The 21,995-nt window shown below is 42.1% G+C and overlaps 1 protein-coding gene across 1 annotated transcript in view; it reads right to left on the reverse strand.

Annotated features, from left to right (window-relative positions):
* garnl3 (GTPase activating Rap/RanGAP domain like 3) overlaps positions 1-21,995 on the reverse strand; it is a 77,110-nt gene that overhangs the window by 45,557 nt on the left and 9,558 nt on the right. Inside the window, 1 exon segment of the mRNA XM_084687131.1 lies at positions 703-772. Within this exon segment, the coding sequence (XP_084543257.1) occupies positions 703-772 (70 nt within the window).

The following is a 21,995-nucleotide window of genomic DNA, read 5'->3' on the forward strand; positions in this document are numbered from 1 at the left end:
CATACATGCCTTTCGCACACACACTTTACCATGCCGCTGGAGATAACAGATAGGCAACAAGTGGTAAGCACCAGGGCTAATCAGACAGAACCCAAACAAACACACACTGTCTCGGGCAGGAAGTGACATAGCTGTGCGGCACTCCACAACTTCCTGTGCCTGTTGCTTATCAGGACAGGCAGGCGCCAAATAGTTCCATTCTCGCCACACACACAAACACACACACACACAACCTCTAATAGCACAGTCATGACTCAACACAAGGGTAATAAACCACAGTGCTAAAACTCTGCAGCAATGTGTGCGTGTGTGTCTGTGTGCGTGTGTGCGTGCGTTTGTTTTGAGGCAGCAGTCCTATGCCTCAGTCTATGTAGGCCATGATGGCTATGCTCATCACGACAGACCACACCCAAACACTTATGACTCATTCTCCCTCCTTCCCCTCCTACGTGTCTTCCCCTCCCTTCATCCCTACACACCGACAAAAGGGGAAAAAATAAAGGACAGACGGAACTAAAAAGGGGTCCGGACATGAAGAAGAGTGATGAGAGAGAGAAAAGATGGAGGGGGGAAAGGTGAAGGAACATTCTCTGCAAAGGGGGGTGGAGGGTTTGGGTTGGGTGAGGGGAGTGGGAGGTGGAGCGCAGGGAAAGAAGGACACGCACACACAGAATAATAATAAGTGGCAAGTGTGTAACTCACCAGTTCGACGGAGCCATAGTGTTTTCGGCTGAAGTCACCACGCCTACAGCCCAGGTCCTCAGAGGCTGAGCTGCAACACACATGCATGGTCAGTCAGGACAGTCCCTCCATTGGAACACACACACACACACTAATAGACTAACACACACATAAGGATTACTGTAACGTACACTTGCACACTCATACAGGTTGCATGTCTCTTTATCTCCTATTTCCCTTGACTCTCACTCGTGTTACTCTCCTCCGTTGTCTCTACATTTCCCTCTCTCTCTTTTTCTCTCTTTCTCTCTCTCTCTCTCTGGTTGTCTGTCTCTCTCACTCGCTGTTTTCTCTTGGGGTGGAAGTGTCTTTGCCAGCTAGCTGGGAACAGACGCAGTAGCAGTGTATGTGTGTGTCTGTGTGAGTGTGTGTGCCGAGACCAAGGCCCAGATTGAATTAAGTACCAGTGATAGATAGAGTCTGCCTGGGGGAAAAGACTACTCTACCGCACAGTCACAAGTACAGCAACTGTGTCTGACTGACACACAAATAACAGACACACTATACATATTGCAAAGGTTTATGCAGGTCTATAGTGCCAAGCCGACAACATCGGCTAGGTGTCTGAAGGAGTCTGTGTTTGCAGGTGTATTGTATGTCCTGTGTATGTGTCCTTCCAAGTGTGTCTACGTGTGCATGTCTTTCTCATGTACAAGGGTCTGTCTAGCTCTCTGTGAGAGTGGGCTATCATTACATTGCCATTAACATCTACTGCAATGAAAGCATTGATTGCAGTGTGAGCACCCTGACAAAGGTCTTCTATTGTGTGTGTGTCTATGTGTGTGTGTGACAGAGAGAGAGAGGTTGTGAGTATGATTGGTTTGGTATGGTTTGTGTTGTAAGAGCTTGTCCTTTTCAGCTTAAGTTTTTATGGCATATACAGGAGCTTGTGTTAAGTGTACAATTCTCTTTCTGAGTGTGAATTTGCACAGCAGGGTATTAGGTAGTACATGAGGGTCTGTACATATAAAAACACACAAAGTAAATAGGGCAGGTAAATATATCTCTTTCCATCTGTATTCTCTCTCTAAACTCACTCTGTCTCCGTCTTCCCCCTCTCTCTCAAGTGAAAAGATGAGCAGAGAGTGGAGTAATAATACATATAGGGGCCGTCTATTCTCTTTCTTTCCATCCATTCCTCCCTTCTTTCTTTCTTTCTTTCTTTCTTTCTCTATTTCTCTTTCTCCATTTCATAGCCTAGAAGTCTTGTGTTTCCTGTTCTCTCTCTGTGTCCATGTCCCATGTCTTTGTCTCTCAGTGTGTGCTTCTCCCTCCGGCAGTGGCGGCAAAAGTCCCTCCATAACACACAATCTCTACAACTCTATCTCATTTACAGTCTTATATCCCTCTTCTCATTCCCCTCTCCTGCCCTTCACCTGTCCTTACAAGGGGGGGACACCAGGAGATTGAGTAGGAGGGGGGTTGGTTATGTTATGGAGAGGAGTGGGGGGGAGGTACTGATAAAGAGATGGAGAATGCTCTGACGACCTTCACATACTCTACATGGGGCTGATGAAAAATATCCAGTGGAGGAGAAAAGACAAGAAGAGAGGAGAAAAGAAGAGACGGGGGAAAGGTGAGTGGAGGTCTTTTATGGGTGGATAGGGGTCACAGCCGAGTAGGGTTGGTGGTGGTGGGAGGTTATAATAACACAGGTATTCATGAGCCTGACAGTGGTATGTGCTGGCTGTATGGTTCTACACACTGCCGGTCTTCTCTGCTGTGGCCCATCTTGCTACAACCCTAAACTTTATTTTGACAGGACATGCAATGAAGAAACAGACAGAAATCAAGCATGTATGCTTGCTAAACTAACCCAAGACATGGAGACTAGGATTACTGATGATAATGATGACCAAATGGCTAAAGATAATAATGAGTGATGAAGGTGTTGATGGATGAGGAGAGGAGTGAAGATGATAGTTTGACCCTAATAATAAATAAACAACCAAGAAACAGAGCCGTGCTGTCTCTCTCTCTCTTTCTCTTACTCTCTCTTACACACACACACACACACACACACACAAAATCAGGGCATGACCCTATAACCCCGAGGTGAAAGATCCATTTAGCATTACAAATGTAGAGCTAAAACCTTTTTTCTGTAACATTTTGTCAAGGGATCCATCTATTGTTACAAAATGTTTTGCATATTTAGGGTGTGGGATAATGACTATGTTAAATCATCTCTGTTAACAACATGTAGCCCCAGCACTATTGGCTCAGGCTATAGGGCCCAGTCACTCCTCCACCCCTCCCTCTACCTAACTCTGCACCCGCTATGAAAGGGCTCGCCCTATACTGCAGCTGGAGCTGCACTCTTAAACACTGGAGAGAGAGAGAGAGAGAGAGAGAGAGAGAGAGAGAGAGAGAGAGAGAGAGATGAAAACAAAACAATCACTCGGACATTACGGACTAAAGATCAGTGACTGTCAGTTAATGTGTCCAACAAATACATGTCTGAAGAACACTATTCAAATAGGTGTTCTTTTCATCTTGAGCAGCGCAGACTCCATTCTTCCTAGAACTAAAAGCATTATCATCAATTATTTAAACGTTTCCGTGTTCCTTCACGGACAGCGTCCACCACCATAGCAGCAAACAACCCTATCGATATGCCAATGCGTTTTACAGCGCTCATGTCAAATTTCAACATTACGGACGCTCAACTATATCCCAGGGCTCTGGACAATCTTGTCGTTTTGGAACTGTGTCCATCGGTGTGGTGACAGACAAGGCACCGAATACCGAATTTATAACAGGTTGCCTCAATGCGCACGCATCGTTGTCACCTCAGGGTACTTCAGATTCAAACGCATAAATAACCGAAAATAAAATACATATTCAGAGGTGCAGGCATCTCTATTGGACATGGATTTCATAGGCTATGAAAGGGGTTCGCGAAAGAGTAATGCCACAAAGCACAAGACAACTGTTGTCACTTTACAAATAATTCCAGAACCCTTAACATAAAACCTCTCTGGAAATCCACGTAAATTTTGAAATACTGTTGACTGACATGATTATATGCCACATTGTACAAAACAAAATAATTACAATGTACCAGAAAATACTGCAGTGACAGTGGCTCCGGAGCGTCGTATGACAACAGAGACAGGGGAGCATTCAACAGATAGGCTGGTGTCCGTAAAGGAAGCCCCAACAAAAGCTTTATGTGAATAAATTAATTTGTTAATTTACCGTTGGTTGAAAGTCAACAGTTTGGTAGAAGCTGGATCAACACTGTTCATGTCCCCATGCGATATCGGTCCAGCAAAGAAGGCGGTATTCTCTCCCTCTTTCTCTCACTACAAACGCGTAACCATCACTGTTCTCCAACTCCCTATTTACATCCAAGCACCTTCTTTTCGCTGTACTTAATTCGAGTTTCCTCCACTGTTGAAATGTGGGTTACCTACGGGAATGATCTCTGACACATGCCAGAAATTTGTTGTGTTTGACGAATAGTTATTGTGGGGTGTGTGCGCTATGAGTCTGTCCCTAGCTGTCCAGTCCGGCACGGATCTCCGCCTATGGACACATTTAGCTCGCGCGCTCGGCAGCGTGCACTGCCTAGCCTCCTAGTATGATTGCCACAACATGTCTCCACACAGGCACAAACAAGCACATACACTCTTGGCACCGTGTCAGTCACCTCTCTAATCAAGGGTGTTAGAAAAACATTTTTGTAGTAATTTAGCAGATGCTCTTATCCAGAGCAACTTACAGTAAGTACAGGGACATTCCCCCGAGGCAAGTAGGGTGAAGTGCCTTTCCTATGGACACAACGTCATTTGTCACGGCTGAGAATCAAACCGGCAACCTTCTGATTACTAGCCCGATTCCCTCGCCACTCAGCCATAACTGTTTAGTTTTTGGGTGTTTGGGCCTTTTCGAATGATGACTGACTAGATCACTGATGAGGGTGGTGTCCAACAAAAGCAAGTAGCCTGGTGTTTTTAGCTTCCCATTTCATGTAGCCTGTGTGTAGGGCCTATTTGATTGATTTCTTAAACATGGGTCTCATAAAATAAACGGACAAGTACTACTAAAATAAAGTAAAACATAAAGAAAAGTGGTGAAAACAGTAGACTGGATCATTGTGTAACTAAAAGAGTCAAATAATAGGCTAATAATTATGATTGCAAGAGTGGTCTTCATGCATTTTGCCTTGTGTGATTTAGTTTGTAACTTGAACGCAGTTACATCACCACCAATTATGTCTCCTGTTACTGCAGAATGCTGTATCAAAGTACCAAACAAGAGCAATTGTTGTCAACACGTGTCGAGCTTCATCATTTTCAGTGCATAGCATTGTGTGTGCTGTGGATCTCTGTGTGTGTGTGAGAGTGCATGTGGTGTCCGCATGCCTTTGTGTGAGTGGATGCACGCGCAATAGTGTGTTCACATGAGTAATGAGTGTTTTGAATGATGATAGTGCTAATTGCTCTGTTAATGGCAGTCCCCCAGTCTCTGTGGAGTAACCATGGCCACACAGGTGGGGTAATTAGGTCCAAATAGGATGAAGAAAGGAGGGGATGGAGGGTGAGGGGGAAAAAATCCTAAGAAGTGAAGAGTTGTGAGGGGGCTGATGCAGAGGGCAGAGATCTTGAGAGAGGGGTGGGGGTGGCCTTGTGGAGGTAACTATGGCCACATAGGTGGTGTGAGCAGGCATGAGGAGGGGATAAAGGGTGGGTGGGAAGGAGAGCAGGAGGGGGGTGAAATTATGCCTGAGAGGTGTAGAGATGTAAGGGTCTGAAGTGTAGAGTTTGCGGGGGGGGGGGGGGGAGGGACGACGACAAGGAAGACAAGGAGGGTGACACCAAGATAGATAGATTACAGCATTTAAAAATATAATGGATATGGGATGGATTGTACACACACTGAGGTGGGACATGACCAGCGGACAATCCAGCCCAGATTTCCAGGTGTCTCTGTTACTGAAAAGCATTTATATGACACTCAATAACACCCACCTGAGGGGGAAAAATGACCTATTATCCATGTTCTATGGAGACTAAAAGATATGTTCTGCTTTGTACTATCAATCTCAATGTTCCAATGGTTGTTTGTTTGTTGATAAATGGTCATTTGTTTGTCAATGCATTAAATGTATGATGCATTAGATAAAATGTGTTGGACATGTGTGTGTCAGATAGGTGTATGTGTATGTGTATGTGTTTTTCAAGGACACTTTATCTTTCTGTGTTCGGAATTCATACTGCACCCACTTATACCGAAAAAGCTGCTAATTACTTTCTTACCCCCGATGTGGTAGCTATAGGAAGATGCTTGGAGTGTGTGTGTACATGTGTTGGTATAAGTGTGTGTGTGTGTGTGTGTGTGGGGGGGGGGTTGATCTCCAACACTCAGTCATTCTTCTGGCTGGCTCTTATGGCCTACCCATAATCCCACTTGAAGCCAGATCCAGGAGATGATGATGTCATATACTCACAGAGAGCCTCCATTCTATTCCCTCTCTTTTCACCCAGTCCTGTTCAGTGTTCAACTCTTTTTTTCTCTACTCATTTACTCTCTCTTGACCTCTCACCTTTCTCATTATACTCCCAATGGGCCTCATTCACCGATAAAGTTATTTCTTAAATTTGTTCTTAAGAAAGTTCCTAAAAAAAATCTATGTGTGATTCATGAAGTGTTCTTAAACAGCCGAATTGTTTGCAGGTGTGTTGTTAGAATGATGAATCCCAATATTTTGTAAGTTGAAATCTCGTGCCCCCTTGCTCCCATTTAGCATAGGTAAACGCCCCGTTAATTCCCATAAAAGGGCATGATATGGCAGGGCCGTGTGCACACTCAGAGAAATGTCAAAACGATGTGGTATAGACGGTGGAGGCCTCGACAAAAGACAGAAAAACGTAATAATAATTCTGAAGTGGAGGTACAGCTGCAAGAAGTTAGCGACAAATGACACATCATATTTAATAGCGTCAGCTGTGGATACAAAGCAGTAAATAAAACCGATGCATGGTATGCAATTACTCATGCAGTGAACGCTGTATCTGGAGAAGAGCACAGAATTGATAAAGTGAAAAAATAAATGGTCTAACTTTAATCTGAATTCTTAAGCAATAAATCATAGAAATCAGTTGATTGTTACAAATATCCATGAGGACTGCTCTTGGTAGCCTAAAGTGTTCCAACAGGTAGCCTACTTGTCGTCTGTGCAAATAAATCGGTATGGTCAAGGAAGATGTGATCCCTCCTCAGTGAAAGATCTGCAATATTTTGCAGCAGCAATAAATATGCCATTGTGTGGTGTAGTCCTAGTGTAAGGAGTAATCCTATTTTGGGCCTATAAATACAGTGAGAAGTCACTTATTATTTGATGGCAAAGTTCCCTGTTAACATAATTGATTTGAATTGAAGGCAAAGCAAGGCTAGTTTACAGTTTTTTGAATGACCCATCTCAGAGTATCTTTATAGAATGTACGGTTACTGTATTGAAAAAAAAAGACAGAAACATAATTGCTGCAGTAAAGGCTTCATTTGCAACAGTGCAAGAAATTTGCAATATAACTTCCATTTACAGTATTACTCTAGCTCTGGCCCTTCTCTGAGCGCCACCACATATTGTACCTCCTCTCCCTCTCCCTTGTCCCACTCCTCTCCCTTGGCCTGGTACTTGTCTTCCTCTCCCTTGTCCTGGTACTTGTCTTTCTCTTCCTTGCCCTTGTCCCACTCCTCTCCCTTGTCCTGGTACTTGTCTTCCTCTCCCTTGCCCTTGTCCCACTCCTCTCCCTTGTCCTGGTATTTGTCTTCCTCTCCCTTGTGCAGGCTTTACTGTATTCTTACTTTCTTGTGTTGCTCTATATTGTTCTTTTTCCACACCAGATCATCCCAAAGAGGTCCGTTGCATATGTACAGTATTTGCATAACTTCAGCTGTTTCTCAGTAGCAATGGAATAAAGTACAGGGGATATATTTGTTTTCAATTCACAATATAAACAGCTGTTCACTTTAACTTTAGCCAATAATTTAGGTTTTGAACATGATGTTATCTGTTTTGCTGACAGTGTGAAAGCATTGGTAAATTGGGCAGTAAAAATCAATTGTTTTGGTCTTGATTGAGCTTGTGTGTAAAAGAAGTTCAAGCATTTAAAATGTGTATTTACTAGTAAGTAAGTAAGTTAGTAAGTAAATTGTATTTATAAAGCACACTCACAACACAGCAAGGCTGACCGAGGTGCAGAACAAAAGCACAAAAACAGAATCCAAATACATTAAAAAAACACTATAAAATACACAGTAAAACAAAATACAAAACAGTCAACAACAGAAAAACAGTAACAGCACAAGTCAAGTGGTGGGAAGCGCCAGAACATAAAGGTGGGTCTTAAGCCTGGATTTAAAAACAGACAATGAAGGAGCCTGCCTAATAGATAGGGGAAGCTGATTCCACAGCTTAGGACCAGCAACTACAAAGGCCCAATCACCTGTGCATGCACAGCGTGATCGATTTACTCTATGCATTTTGTGTCAAAGCAACAAGAAATGTGTTAATTGTATAGCCTACACAGACGGATGTTGTGCTCACTGTGTTAAGAGTTTAGGAAACTTGTTAAATGTATTGAAAAAACTGTCATAGCAATGGTAAAATACTGTATTTCTATAGGCCAAGCACAATTCATACACAATGGAAATTCCAAGTGCTTTACAAATGAGCAGAAGTGTAAGTGTAGTGTGTATTTATTAAAACAAACAAAACATTTGTAAAATTATGAAAGTTATTGGTTGGAAAATTATAAAGGAGAGAAATATTCCATTTTAAATTAGAATGGACGAAATAGGTACAACTACTTATTTTGCGCAAACATGTCAGCTCTCAATTGTGCGTAAGAGTGCTCTTGGGTGTGCATAAATTCCGTTCTTACCTAAGAACAAATCCCAAATAAGAAACCATTGGTGAATGCCATAATCTTCGTGAAAACAGCGTAAGTGGGGTTTGAGAACACATTTGTTCATAAGAACATTTGGTGAATGAGGCCCAATGTCTTTGGCTTGATTAACTTGCTGCCTTTTCAACCTTGTAAGTTGTGTGTGTGTGTTTTAATACCAGCCCTCCACTCTACTCTGCATTCCCAGGGCAGAGACAGAAATGGTTAAAGTCAGTATATCACCATCCTACCGCTGGCCCTAGTCTTAGCCAGCCCTAGACCCAGTTTATCACTAGACGCATCCCCTGCCTAGCCCTCAGTTTGTAAGTATAACAGCCCAACTGAAAGAGAGTGGTGGAATCAACTCCCCACCTCCATCAGAGACACAGCTTCCACCTTCAAGAGAAGGTTCAAGATGCACTTGTTCCGGGAGTACAACGGTACTTAGGAATGGTTTGCTGAACCCAATGCTAGTTTCCTCAAGGATCACAATTACTTTTGCTTAGACTGTTGCTCTTGTTGGTTAGTGGTAGCTGATTTAAACTGTTTCTTGTATTCTATTTTAGTTAATCCTATTTTTATTGCTTTCCTACAGGTACACTTGCACTTAGAGATTAATGTTTTAATTCTAACTTACTTAACTTCATGCTCTTATGGTTTCTTCCCTTTAGCACTTATTTTTTGGTTGTTCACAATGTGTGCTTCTTGTTTTTGGCTACCCGCATGCATTGGGGCAATGCATCTTGTTGTTATTATCAGTGACCTATGCACTTTGTAAAGCTCTCTCTTGGAAGTCGCTTTGGTAAATGAATAAATGTAAATGTAAGAGAGACAGGGAAAGTGAGGGGGGGAGTAGTAAGTGATTGTGTGAAAGAGTGTTGGAGGAGGGTGATTACATATGGTGAATGACCTGAGTGCAATAAAGGAAGGAGAGATAGACAGAGAGGAAGGAACTAACAGATAATCAGATGCTAGCTAGTCAGTCTGTGTCTACAGAATGAAATGGCGGATTACACGCACGCACACACACATACACAGGCACACCATGCAAGATAAGGCATGAAATGTGAGCCAGGGTAAAGCTGATACACCTAGTAGGCTAGCTGGTCTAGTCTCCACCAGACACACCCACCAGGTCTCACACATCATCCAAATATACACACGCACACACCCACCCTACCACACACCTCATATACTGCTGGAATGTTCAGACTGCAGCTGCCAGGTCCATCCATATTTCATGAGTAGAAAACCCCCACTGAGACACACTGCATGGGAAAATCACCTGACAAACACCATTGGTGGACTTTTGTACTAATATTGTCCTCTCCAGAGGTTGTTTTGGTGATGTGAGAGCACGAGCATGTGTTGTCAATGTTGCAGAACGCTTGTTCCACAGGGACAGTGTGGGAGCGCTCAGAGGGGAAAACTTGAAAAAGGGACTGAATGACACTTTGTCCACTTATCCTGGGATTGAGTTACAAACAGCCAACCTGAGATGCGTGAACAACCTCCATAATTAGTGCCCCGGGGGTATGAACACACACACACACACACACACATTAATGCCTCTCACCACACTCATCCCACAGTACCTATTCACATACACAGAAGAACAAACTCACACACACTACTATCTCCCCAGTCGATACATATTGACCCCCCCCCCCGCCGCCCCCAAACTGTATTGCTATAAACCATTGTTTCTTTGAAGTGTGCAACCCTAACAAGGGAAGTGGATGGAGCACTTCCTCCATTAGAGGTGAGCCCATCAGTGGGGTTTATCTGTCAAGAATCCTATAATACGTACGTCAGCCTCTGAAACGCACAGATAAAATGTCAATAGGGTCTTCGAGCCAACAGGTCATGTGACGGGGCACCTCTGGACCAGAGTGGTCATCGGGAGAATCGGGAGGATTTCCGGTGGCCCGCTCTGCCCACTCATACATTGAGCCGGCAGATCGCCTGCTTTCTCTTTGTTTTTTCACACACCAAATAAAACTATAGTGTTACGTTTGTTAAGTTACTGTATGACTGATAAGTAAGCTAATAGGCTCCACAAGGTGTAATTTTAATAAGCGCATGATCAGACCGAGCGTTAAAAAATTCTATTTTCAGTTGTAGCGCATGCTCTCTTTCTGTATGGAAGGCCGTTTGTGCCAAAACCCCAAACAAATTGTAGGCCTATGTGTAGGCTATTAGGCAAAAACCCAGTCCCATATATTTATGCACAAAGTTGAACACTTTATGAAATGTCTAAAGTTGGCCAATTTAGATAATGTAGGCCTTGCTTAATATTCAAAGCCAAGGGGGTTGGTATATTTTGCAGTGTACATAATGCAGTGTACATTTAAACACAGTTTCATTTGTAAACATTTCTAAACTGACGGAGGCCAAACACACCATATAACATAAGGCTACAGCAAAATATAGGCTTTTGACTTGACTAGGCATTCATTTGCCTAGTCTTCGGCTTAATAATAATTATTATTATAACAATGTATATATTATAATTATTTACTAACTTATTGTCAATCTTTTTTTATATACAGGTCTACTGCGAGCAATTAAACCACAGGTCAGGTAATAAAAGATAAGCACAGGAGAAATCGTCAAATCATAATCAATCATAAGGCCTTGCAAGCCCTGGAAATTTAAAAAGCAGGGAATGAATACTTGGCTAGTGTTCTACAGTTCATAGAAAAAATCCTCACAGAACTTTCCTCTTAATATTAAAACCTACAGTAAATAGACAACGACTGAAAATGAAGACAATGGCCCAAAAAATATATATTATAGAAAAAATTGCCTAATCATTCAAACTTTCCGCAATCTTGCAAGACTCTCTGGGTCACAGGTCACGTGCCATTCGCTTCCATTTCTGCAGAAGTCGGGTACCTTCTGCAAAAGTCTGGGCACAACTGTTCAGAATGTTTCTGGTCGTCTTTTTCTGCCTAGCGCAGACACTACGTCAAAAGGGAGGTGTCTATGTTGGTCCCAGCATCAAAAAGGGGGTGGGTATGTTGGTCCCAATGTCAAAAAGGGGTTGGTATGTTAACGCCAACCAATAGCATGGAAGCATAGATGGTCCAACAATCTGTACAGATGTTAAAAACTGCAATTTATGTTGTCTGTACACGGTTACATTTGAAGTCTCTACACAAACGTTAAATTTGGGGTTTTGACACAAACGGCCTTCCATTATTGTCAAACACAAGCAAGTGTACCAAGGTTCTTGCAATGGAGACACCCCTAAACCATCATTTATTGTTGTGGAGGGAGTTAGCACGATTAAGCTGATGCGAAAATAATAAAATGGATGGGGAAAAGATGCCACAAGGAACTGAAAAAGCCAGGTAAAAAAGAAAGACGTCACTGGATAAATCTAGGGTCCTGCAAGGGGGGTAAAAATTGTTTTTCTCAAAGGCCCAGAGTGTTTGAGGGAAAAATTTGGGTTGTAATTTCCGGTAAATATAACAATATGAGTCCAACGTAATGTTTATATTACGTAAAGCACAAAAAACGATTTAGCATTGAAATTAATGCAAAAAATCTCACTTGCGCACTAGCATTCATGTAAAGTTCAGATTTCAGTTCACATCAACACCTTTACTAAGTCTTAGGTTTGGGCTAAGCCATGAATGTTTACAACGTGTGGCTCGGCCCCTGGTGGGGATGTGCTGGTTTTGGCCATTACACTCCTGGGCTGAAAATGGGTCCCACTCCGGCCCTGCGTCTGGAGTCTATGCGTGACTGCCCTCTTGCATGTTGAAGATTGTGCTCTCCAGGAGCCCTTTTAGATAATGCTGTTACAGTAACGTGTACAGTAATGTGTGTGTGTGTGTGTGTGTGTTTGTGTGTGTTGAGGGATGTTCACAGTAATATGCCACAGGTAATGAATTAAATCCAGTGACGCCACACAGCAGTTGACAGTACACACAGCCTTGCAGGTCCACACCCTCCACACACACACCAACTACTCAAATCAACATGCATTATGATGAGTACACAAGACGCAGGACAACCCCCTTCTGTAACCTTGACAGACAGTTGTTTTTGTCTATCCTTTTGATTAAGCCCATTGATCTTGTGTCATGAGCTTATAGAAAGGCACTCTGTTGGAGATATGGCTATATGACTATGATTATATATTGACTATGAAAGTGGCCACTTTCTTACAAGTGTATTGTCTAGTGCATGTGCTATTTCCAGTGCATGTCCAGTGCATGTGCTATTTTTTCTACATTTCTCAAAGCTGAAATGCTGCTTTCTTTGAATGTTTAATGGTAGCCTTATCAAATGTTATGAACTACAAATGGAAGTATACCATTTTGGTACAACACGAGTTGTTTTTCTTTATGTCTCATATATTTCTTAGAATGTTGCCACTTTCCAATTTTTTTACAGTGTGAGAGGACGTGCATGTGGATGTGTGAATGTGCATGTAAGTGTATGTGAATGTTTGTATGTGTGTCTGTGGTGTGTGTGTGTGTGTGTGTATGTGGTGAGACTTGGCCTTTTCAAACTATCCCAGGATTTACAATCCCCAGATACAAGTTAAAGGCCCTGGGAATATTTGTGTAGCTGTCAGCATTGTGGTGTATAGGTGTATTCACTTCCAATCATTAAGCGTGTGTGTACATGTGATGTGTTTGTGTGTATATGCATCAGTTACTTCTGAAGTTTTCTGAAGTTGAGGGTTGGGGATCAGAAGCTGTTGACTCAGTAATCTCTCTAATCTATGCTCTGTCTCTGGACTCCACATCCTTAAATCCTTCCCTCCTACACACCCCCTGTATGTGTTTGGGTTTGTGTGTTTGTCTGACAGACCACAATGCCTTTCCCACAAGGTACACACAGCCTTTGAAAGGCTCACTTTGATATGGTATAAATTGAAGACAGGGATCATAATGAGAAGTGTCCCCTCATTCCTCACGTCAGACAAAACGAGTGCTGCGTGGAACCATTTCACCCCCATTGAGAAACCCTCTGAGCACTTGTGCAGTTCAGACTTCAACCTATTTGAATATGAATTGATTTTAGGAAGTCAACACCCATACCCAAACTCAAAGTTATGGAGGGAACTGATATTGAGTTAGTAGAGAACTTCACATATTTGAATATTGTGATGATAGATTGTGCTTTTAGGCTAATGCAGATGACATTTTAAAAATGGTGCAACATTGTCTTCTTGAGAATAATTTTTATTTTAACATTTTTACAGGTCCACAGAACTTTTATTGAGTTGGTGCTGTCTTTTTGTATTTTGGTGAGGTTCGGGAACCTCAGTCTGGCTAATGACAATAGGCTTGGTCGGCTTGTCAGAATGGCCAGTAAAGTTATTGAGGTAAACCAAGCACGGCTCTCTGATCTTTACAATCCGCAGGTTGTAAAGAAGGCACATGCCACACTGAACTGACCAACTCTGCAGAGGGAGTTTTAGCTGCCTTAAGGTAGAAGATTTAAAGGGGCAATTGACTGTTTTTTGGTATTTCACACTGTTCCTTAAGGTCTCCAAATAGGGTATGTAACATTGTTTGGGTTGAAAATGGCCCGGGTGCTGTTCTATGCCCACTGACAGATCCTCTGAAATGTTCCCGGGAAAAAACACTAGCTTTTCTCCTTTTATGGTATGCTCATTAATATTTAGATGAGCTGCTCGCTGATTGGTTGGTTTTCAACGAGTGAAGCTCGAGTGAGCAAAAACGCAACATGGCCAACAGCAGCACTCGCTGAAACACCGAAGTTGGAGACTTTAAATAAAAACGTGCAAATAAATCTATTGTGTCTACACAACACTGTTTTCAACAGATTGACTATATATCATTTGAAATGATAACATGACTTGTTTCCACTTCTGTTGTTGAAGCAAACTGGATTGACTTGGGTGGGTAGAACGTTAGGCTACAGCTTAGCAACCAAACCATATCCTGATTCTACTCGGCTTCAGTTAGCTAGCTAGCTCTAAATAACTTGCTGAAAAATAACATGACCAAGATCTGGACAAACATGCATCTTGAATTGTAGATTTACATTACAAAGGTTATTTATTTGAATGAAACACAGTCAGGAACATGAATCAACGTTAGCCCCATTGCCAATAAACTAGACTAAATTATCACACATTCTACCTATGCTCTTGCGTTAGCAAGCTAAACTTGTTTACATGCCTACAGTCTAGGTGTTACTAGTAACAGTTACTAGCAATGCTACCGTATCCTGTATCAAGCACCTGCCTTTCTCCAGTTCTTTCAAATAGATTATCTAGACAGGCGTTAGCAATAAGTCAGACTGCTGTTCGTTTTCTGGCTATTTTGCAGAAGCTTCCCTTCTAATGCCGACTACAGCTAGTCTAGCTAGAGTCATTTGATGTGTGTAGAAACTTATTTAGCATTCTACCTGGTATGCTATATTATACAGGAAACGTTAGCATTGCTAATAACTGTTAGCACAACATCATACTGTCCTTATAGGCGGTTGCAATGAGCATACGGTCGGAACAGCACCTCTTTCCAGGTTCATCTTCCTAGCAAATCCTGCTTGCAATTGTCCAAGGTTGTCAAAACTGTCTTGGGTGAAATGTTCAGAGCAAATGAATGATTGAGTGTCGAACTTCGCTGGGATCTTCTCATAGACAACAGCAGCCATGCCTGTTGAATGTTTGGCTCCTTGGGAAGACTGTGAGTCTTAGCCTTCCCTGTACAGCCTGGAACACAGCTTTTACAACCGTGGTCCATTTTCAATATCCTTGTTATAATTCAAAACGTTCTTCTTTGTAATTCCTTATAAGTAGCTTACACAGAGCAGCGCGCAGCTAAACTAGTATCGGAGATAGGCGCTACCTCGGGCTGGTCTGGATGTAAATTCTGGAGCGTGACAAAGATACAGACCAGAGCCAATAAGAGGGCGATCACCGGTCCTACGTAGGACCGGTAGCTTTGTTGAAAAGCTAGTGTTTTACAGACAAATTTTTTCTTTTCGAGATTTGAATAGGAAAGAGGTGTCAATGGACTTTGATATTCACGGTATGTTCATTTTACCCACCGAACTGTCGTCATTCAACTATGACAAGGTAAAATCGGTTTTACAGTCAATTGCCCCTTTAAAGCGCCATCTCATTGGACAAAAAAATATTTTGTTTGCACAGCAATTAGTGGGCTGAATTGGCACAAAAAAAAACCTTGCACTCAGCAATTTTCTCATTTTTTGTCTTCACATAAAGTGATCTGACACTGTACTGTATTGCTTTGTGTTCTCTGTGTCCTGCCCGGTATGTCGTCTTTCATGATAGATTGAAAGTGATTTCTCCTAGCAGGATAATAAAATGTTACTTTATTTTTTACTTTTAGTAAATACTGCTGCTGCCCTTATATGAATAGATTGTTCAACTTGTTTGGGACATACTGCTGTGTCAGGTAATTGCACCTTAAACTGGCACAGACCAATTCATATTGTTCCGCAATTGGATCAATGTTTCTGCAGTTGACACTTCTTCTGCTGAACAAAAGCTTATGGGTCAAAATAGCCAGAAAACCTGGCTTATTACCATACTGCAAAATGCCACCAGATATAATAGGTGATCTTGGATGGCTTTGGTGCACTGTATAAAGTACTGCAGAACCATAAATATGAGTTGGTTAAGGAATAGCCTAGATTTTCTCAATGGTGTGCTGGTCTCTTGTTCGTACTCAGGTGATGGTTTAATGACTGCGTGTCTGCTGTGTAGGTAAGACTGTACTACACTGTAGCTTCGGCAGACAATGCCAGAGTAGACAGTTCCAGTCTGTGTGAAGATTTTTCCCACTGTGGAGACTGATGAACCAATGGGCTGGCAGGATACCTCAGCAGCTACCTGCCCCCGCTTAACAGCAGTACCTGATAATGAGCGTAAATGTCTGAGAATTGGAAGTGAAGAAAGATAAGCTTTCTCATACCAGTCCCTATAATAGTTTTTAGTATGCTGCGTTGTTGGGCTGTATGAGACAGTGGCAGGCTTTTTGGAACTGCTGACTGTGTGTGTCTATCTGTCCATGTGTGTTCATGTATCTAGCTTTTTGCTTATATATCTGTGTGCTGTGACAATGTTTTGTCTAGTAATGTTGAGTGTGTGTGCATGTCTCCTCATGCATGCAAGAACTGCATGTCTGTGAAAAGTGTGTATTTTTTTCATATCATGGGCAGTGGGGTGGGGGTGGGGTCGTTTAAAGGGGAAGGTTAATGTAGGGGAAGGTTAATTCCCCTGAAGTTTAACAAGGAAACCATCATCAATCGCCTGCACTCGACACACTGACATTTTGCTGAGGCCACTTGGTCACTCCCTGGCATTTGGTATGCAGGAGAAGAACGAGACCAGGGTCTGAATCCAAGTGAACCCTGGGTCTGGTGTGTGTGGGGGTGTGGCTGTGTGATGGGAGGGTACGGGGAGGTTTCCCCCAGATCATCCTGCCTGTCACCCTACCATCCCCTACTGGTGGAGTAGCAGTGCTGCCAGTTTATCCTGACTTATAAACACACAAACATACAGGCTTGGATGTGCCTGTTCACTGCCGTGCAAGACTAATGCATGCTCCCGCCCTTTCAGGCTGCCTCATTCCTGTGATCAGTCTGCCCTCTCGTGGACATGTTTTGTGTTGCACATTTAAAGGGTATTTTAATGTAGTCATTTGATCCACTACTGCAGATTGCCCATGATGCAGTCGATTATAAAGATGTCAGTGAAAAACACAAATACAGATTCCTTGAACTATAGATGGTGCATAGTGCCCGTGATAAAAATGGTGGCACACACTCCTGGAATTATAGATAGGGCACAGTGCAATGATGTCCGTGACACAGATTTCTATATTTATAGATTATATGCTGGTGATGCCAGTTATTTTCAGTGGTTTTGGTACCTATATTTCTTGATTTAATTGAAATTCTCTGTCATCTCTGAAGTACTAGTTCAACTTCCACTTCTATTCTTGTCAAATGGCCAATGCTGTGGTAGCTTACATTTATGCAAACGATTATGTAGCCTTCATTTGTCTGCTGTTTCCTACGTTATAAATTGCGTATGTTCTGTTGATCAGAATGTACTATGTTGGTTCTCTGTTCAATTGTCTTACCACCACAAACATCTAAACTTTTAATTCATTCAGAAGTCATTACATGCACAATGGATGAGCCAGTTGTCATAATTGTAGGCCAAATTCACAATATAATCGCTTGTACATTTGCAATGTGCAGGCAGTTTTGACATCAGTAAACAAAATGTAACAAAATTCAGTGATCTATACTGAAAATATATCCACTTTATGTTGTCGTTCCCCTTTGAATATCAGTTCTAAAAGTGAATTCGCTTCTAAATAACGAAACAGAATTTCCCTATTTTCCTTACTATGCTTAGTTTAATTTGATTGAAAATGTCTTTGTTAACCTGTGTTAACAACACATTAGTTCAATTGCGGTTCTGCAGCCCGTTTGATTATAAAAAGGACACCTGCAAAATATTAACTTTGCACGGTGCCCGGTTCTCAAGATCAGACAAGAGGACCAATCAGAGTGAAGGGGTTGGACCGCGAAGAGAGAAAGCCAAACTGGAGGCTAATAATCTCTCATTATTTCATGTTGAAATGCTTATCCAAACAACGTCAATGGCGACACTGCACTCTGTTGGATTATAAAGAGGACACATGCAGAATATGAACTTTGCAGAGTGCCCAGTTCTTGAGCTTATCATGGGAAACTAAACCCATTCGAATTTGTACACACACACAAAGATTCCTGGCATTATTAGAGAGATGTTGCAAAATGTAATACGTAGTTTATTTACAATTTATGCCAGAATCCAACCTGGAGGAAGGATTGAACATTTTGTCTTCAACTGTGTGTTTCCTTGTTGAGCAGGTCTGGTTGCACTCATATCTCCTACAGACTACTTCCAGAGTGAGTAGCAGCCTCATGCAGTAGGAAACAGGGAGAGGATGTGGTTGGGTTTTCAGTTCTGTAGTCGTGATTGTACAATGTCCACAACTCACCACTGGTGTTCTGGATCCATATCTCCACAAACTCCACCGAAACTTTATGAAAACAGATTCCCTCTTTCTATTTCTTTCTCTTTTCTCTCTCTCTCTCTCTCTCTCTCTCTCTCTCTCTCTGTATCTCTCTCTCAATTCTCAGAATCTCTTTTGGAACAAACCCTAACCATATCTTTCTTTCTGTTTCTTTCTTCTCTCTTCTCTCTACACTTAAAAAACAAGTTGAGGTTTTGGCAGACTTCTGTTAACCACAGGGCAGAAAAGTATGAGAGAAACACTCTCACACACAAACACAAGCACACACACTTCTTCTGGGTATGTACAGGTCAGATACTCTGATATTTGAATTAGCAACACACACACACCTCCAACTACCAAAGAGGTGGTTATGTCGTTTATAAAATGGTGACACAGACACACAAATGTCTCTAGCATGTGGCTGGCGGCTGGGCTCAAAGAGGCCATGTCTTTACCCATGCCCTGCTAGAACGCACGCACACACACTCACACTCCTCATTGGGGTGCTTCCAGCTTGCTATAACGGGAAACGTTTTTCCAGGCCGAGCTTCCCGGAGCAGTGTTCGCTCTTCTAATATGTAGGTATGTGTCTCTGTGGCTTAAATGGAAGCAGATGTCCTCCACTGGAGCAGGAGTTTACACAGGGCTGTAATCAAGGCTTAGCCCTTTCCTATTTTTCTTTGCTCTATTCAGTCTATTTATGGTGGAAATGAGCCTGGTGTGCTGTATTGTGTGTGCGTGTGTCTTGTAGCATATGGAAGTGATTATCTTGGTGCACAGTGAGTCTGACTGTACTCTACCCTCTACTCAATTCTAGAATTTTCTGTATCTACTCTTCCTTGGTCACAGGAGTAGTGAAACACATACTGCAATGCACATGCCCTGAAAACAATACAAGTAGCATTTTTTTAGGACTCATTTGATAAGGTCTATAATCTCTATTTCAGATCATTCTGCAAGCATGCCCATGGCTGTCAGTCAGGTTTCAGTTTGGTTGAGAGAGAGAGGCAGAGAGATAGAGAAAGAGAGAGAGAGAGGGAGAGGATATAGTATAAAACTTGTCGAAGCTGTGGTTAGCCACACGGATAGCCTGGAGGGAAGGTCTGCAGATATGATTACGGTGACAGATGCCACCATGCATTGGCTTACATTGACACAGAGCTTTAGACCAATAACAACTCAACTACTCTCCACAACACAACAACAGTTCTATTGTATTGTTTTTTCCATAGTTGAAAAGGCAGCTGGTCCCAGGAGTCCTGTGAGTCTGGCATCAAACAGGATATCATATGGCCAGTCTGAAAGGATATGACACGCTGTCATGACTTCAGGGTAGCACACATAAGGATACCAGGGGTCCCTGTCCTATGGTAAGGAGCACAGTTTTATGGAAAGTGAATCGTAATGTAAAGGTATGCTCTGGGAGGACCACTGAGTTTGGTTACTATAACCTGACAGGGGGGGGGGGCATTTCTAATAGCAGAATAGAAAGAACAGGAAATATGACAAATACAGCGAAGTGTTCAGTAATTGGATGCTCAAAACACAGTTTGACCCTGTGGAGCCAGTGCTACTCCTTATCTATTTATGAGCCATTATTGGCCTTTAACGTCTTCTTATCAATTTAGTTTTAAATCCACAATACATTATATCATTAGGGTTAGGGAGATGAGGATTTTCTCACTGTGAGCATCAAGAATTGATCTTGGATATTGGTTCACATTGGTCAGACTACTGACTGATAGCATCATAAAGAAATAAGTGTGTTTACATATCCAGGACCAGTGCAAACATTGCATGCCCAGTGCAGCTCCGCTCTCTTCTATCTTACTCTTGTCCTGCAGTGGGTCAAGCCTTAAGGCTGATTTATACTTTTCCGACTCCGTTATGGACAGACGCACGCACGGAGTCGGACGGATTGGTTGAATTTATACTACTCCAACAGCTCTGCGTGCTGAAAGCAATTCACCACCAGAACAGTAGATGGCGCTGCACTGCGATTCGAGCTAGGTTATCGAAAAGTCGGGAGCAAATTTACAAGTTAGCCATTTCATTAATAAAATAAGCACATTTTCAGCAACTACACTGCCCATTTCTCGTCACATTTTAATTCAGATGCTGATTTACATGTACTGTTTAGCTGAAATATGAATTTTAAAAATTTACAACAATGGCGGTCAAAGGATTCTGTTTTCTTGTTGGTCACGGCAACCTCGCCCCTGACTCAAGCAGTTCTTAATATGGACCAATCACAGCCAAGGGGTATCCGTAAAATGACGGACGGACGGATAGTCAGGAAAAACAGGAGGTGCACGCAGAGCTCTCCAAGGGGTTCGGAGCAGACCCCCACCCCTCGGCTTGAAGCAACGGCCCTGGTGGATTTAGGTGGTATTGCATTTACTGTTAGGTTCCCGTGTCTTCCGGTCGTTTTTATTCAATTAACTCCAGTCAACATTTACAAAACTATCTCCCCCAATAATTGCAAACTAGCACCCCATTTATTTGCCCACGTCAATAAAAGATGCCTGCAAATGTGCTCGCGGATACTAAAAGGGCACGAGCACAAAAGTTCACATTGGTCGATAGCCGATTTACATTGAGCTGAATGAGCCATAGATTTATATTGAATGAGCACAGGGAGAAATGGCTTGAGTTGCCTGCCTTGTTGTAGCAAGTTTAGCAAATCGTTGTCACACATACATGAAATGTTATTTTAAAACAGATTAGATTTTTCGTAAAAACGTTCATGACATGATCCAAATATATTATGTTAAGCGCGAGCATAGATTGTTGACATGTCTATCTGGAGCAAAGACGAAGATTAATACTTTAACTGTTAACCACAATAGGAAATTATATATATCTAAATAACATTAGTCTTGCCTTCAGAAGCTTTTGTTAAACACACCCATTATTCTTTTTTGATCGTGTCATCAAGCCAGACTGCTTTTGTGGGACAATGAAAGTCCTCAGTGACTGGGTGACTACTTCACCCAGAGCCATAGAAAAAGGCTTTTTCTATGGCTCTGGTTTCACCCCCACTTACATCTGATGGAAACGTCTTGTAGCCTATATGGTTCTATGAATATGCCCCTTTCAAAGGCAAATGTTCAATAAAGTATATTTTAGACACACTTCTGGAGCTTTTATTTATTACATTATTGACACGTCTTGTTAGATCACGTTATATCCATTAATAGACATTTTGTTTTGTAGGATGAACATATAAAACAATATTTCTACACTGATGATAAATTGAAGGCAGTGTGAATTGTGGCATTTCGTTTGAATATAAAGTTGACAGTAAGCTATGGTAAGTCTG

The sequence above is a fragment of the Hypomesus nipponensis genome, chromosome 22 (assembly GCF_054491055.1).
Source record: "Hypomesus nipponensis isolate SF chromosome 22, ASM5449105v1, whole genome shotgun sequence".
In the NCBI taxonomy this organism is placed as follows: domain Eukaryota; kingdom Metazoa; phylum Chordata; class Actinopteri; order Osmeriformes; family Osmeridae; genus Hypomesus; species Hypomesus nipponensis.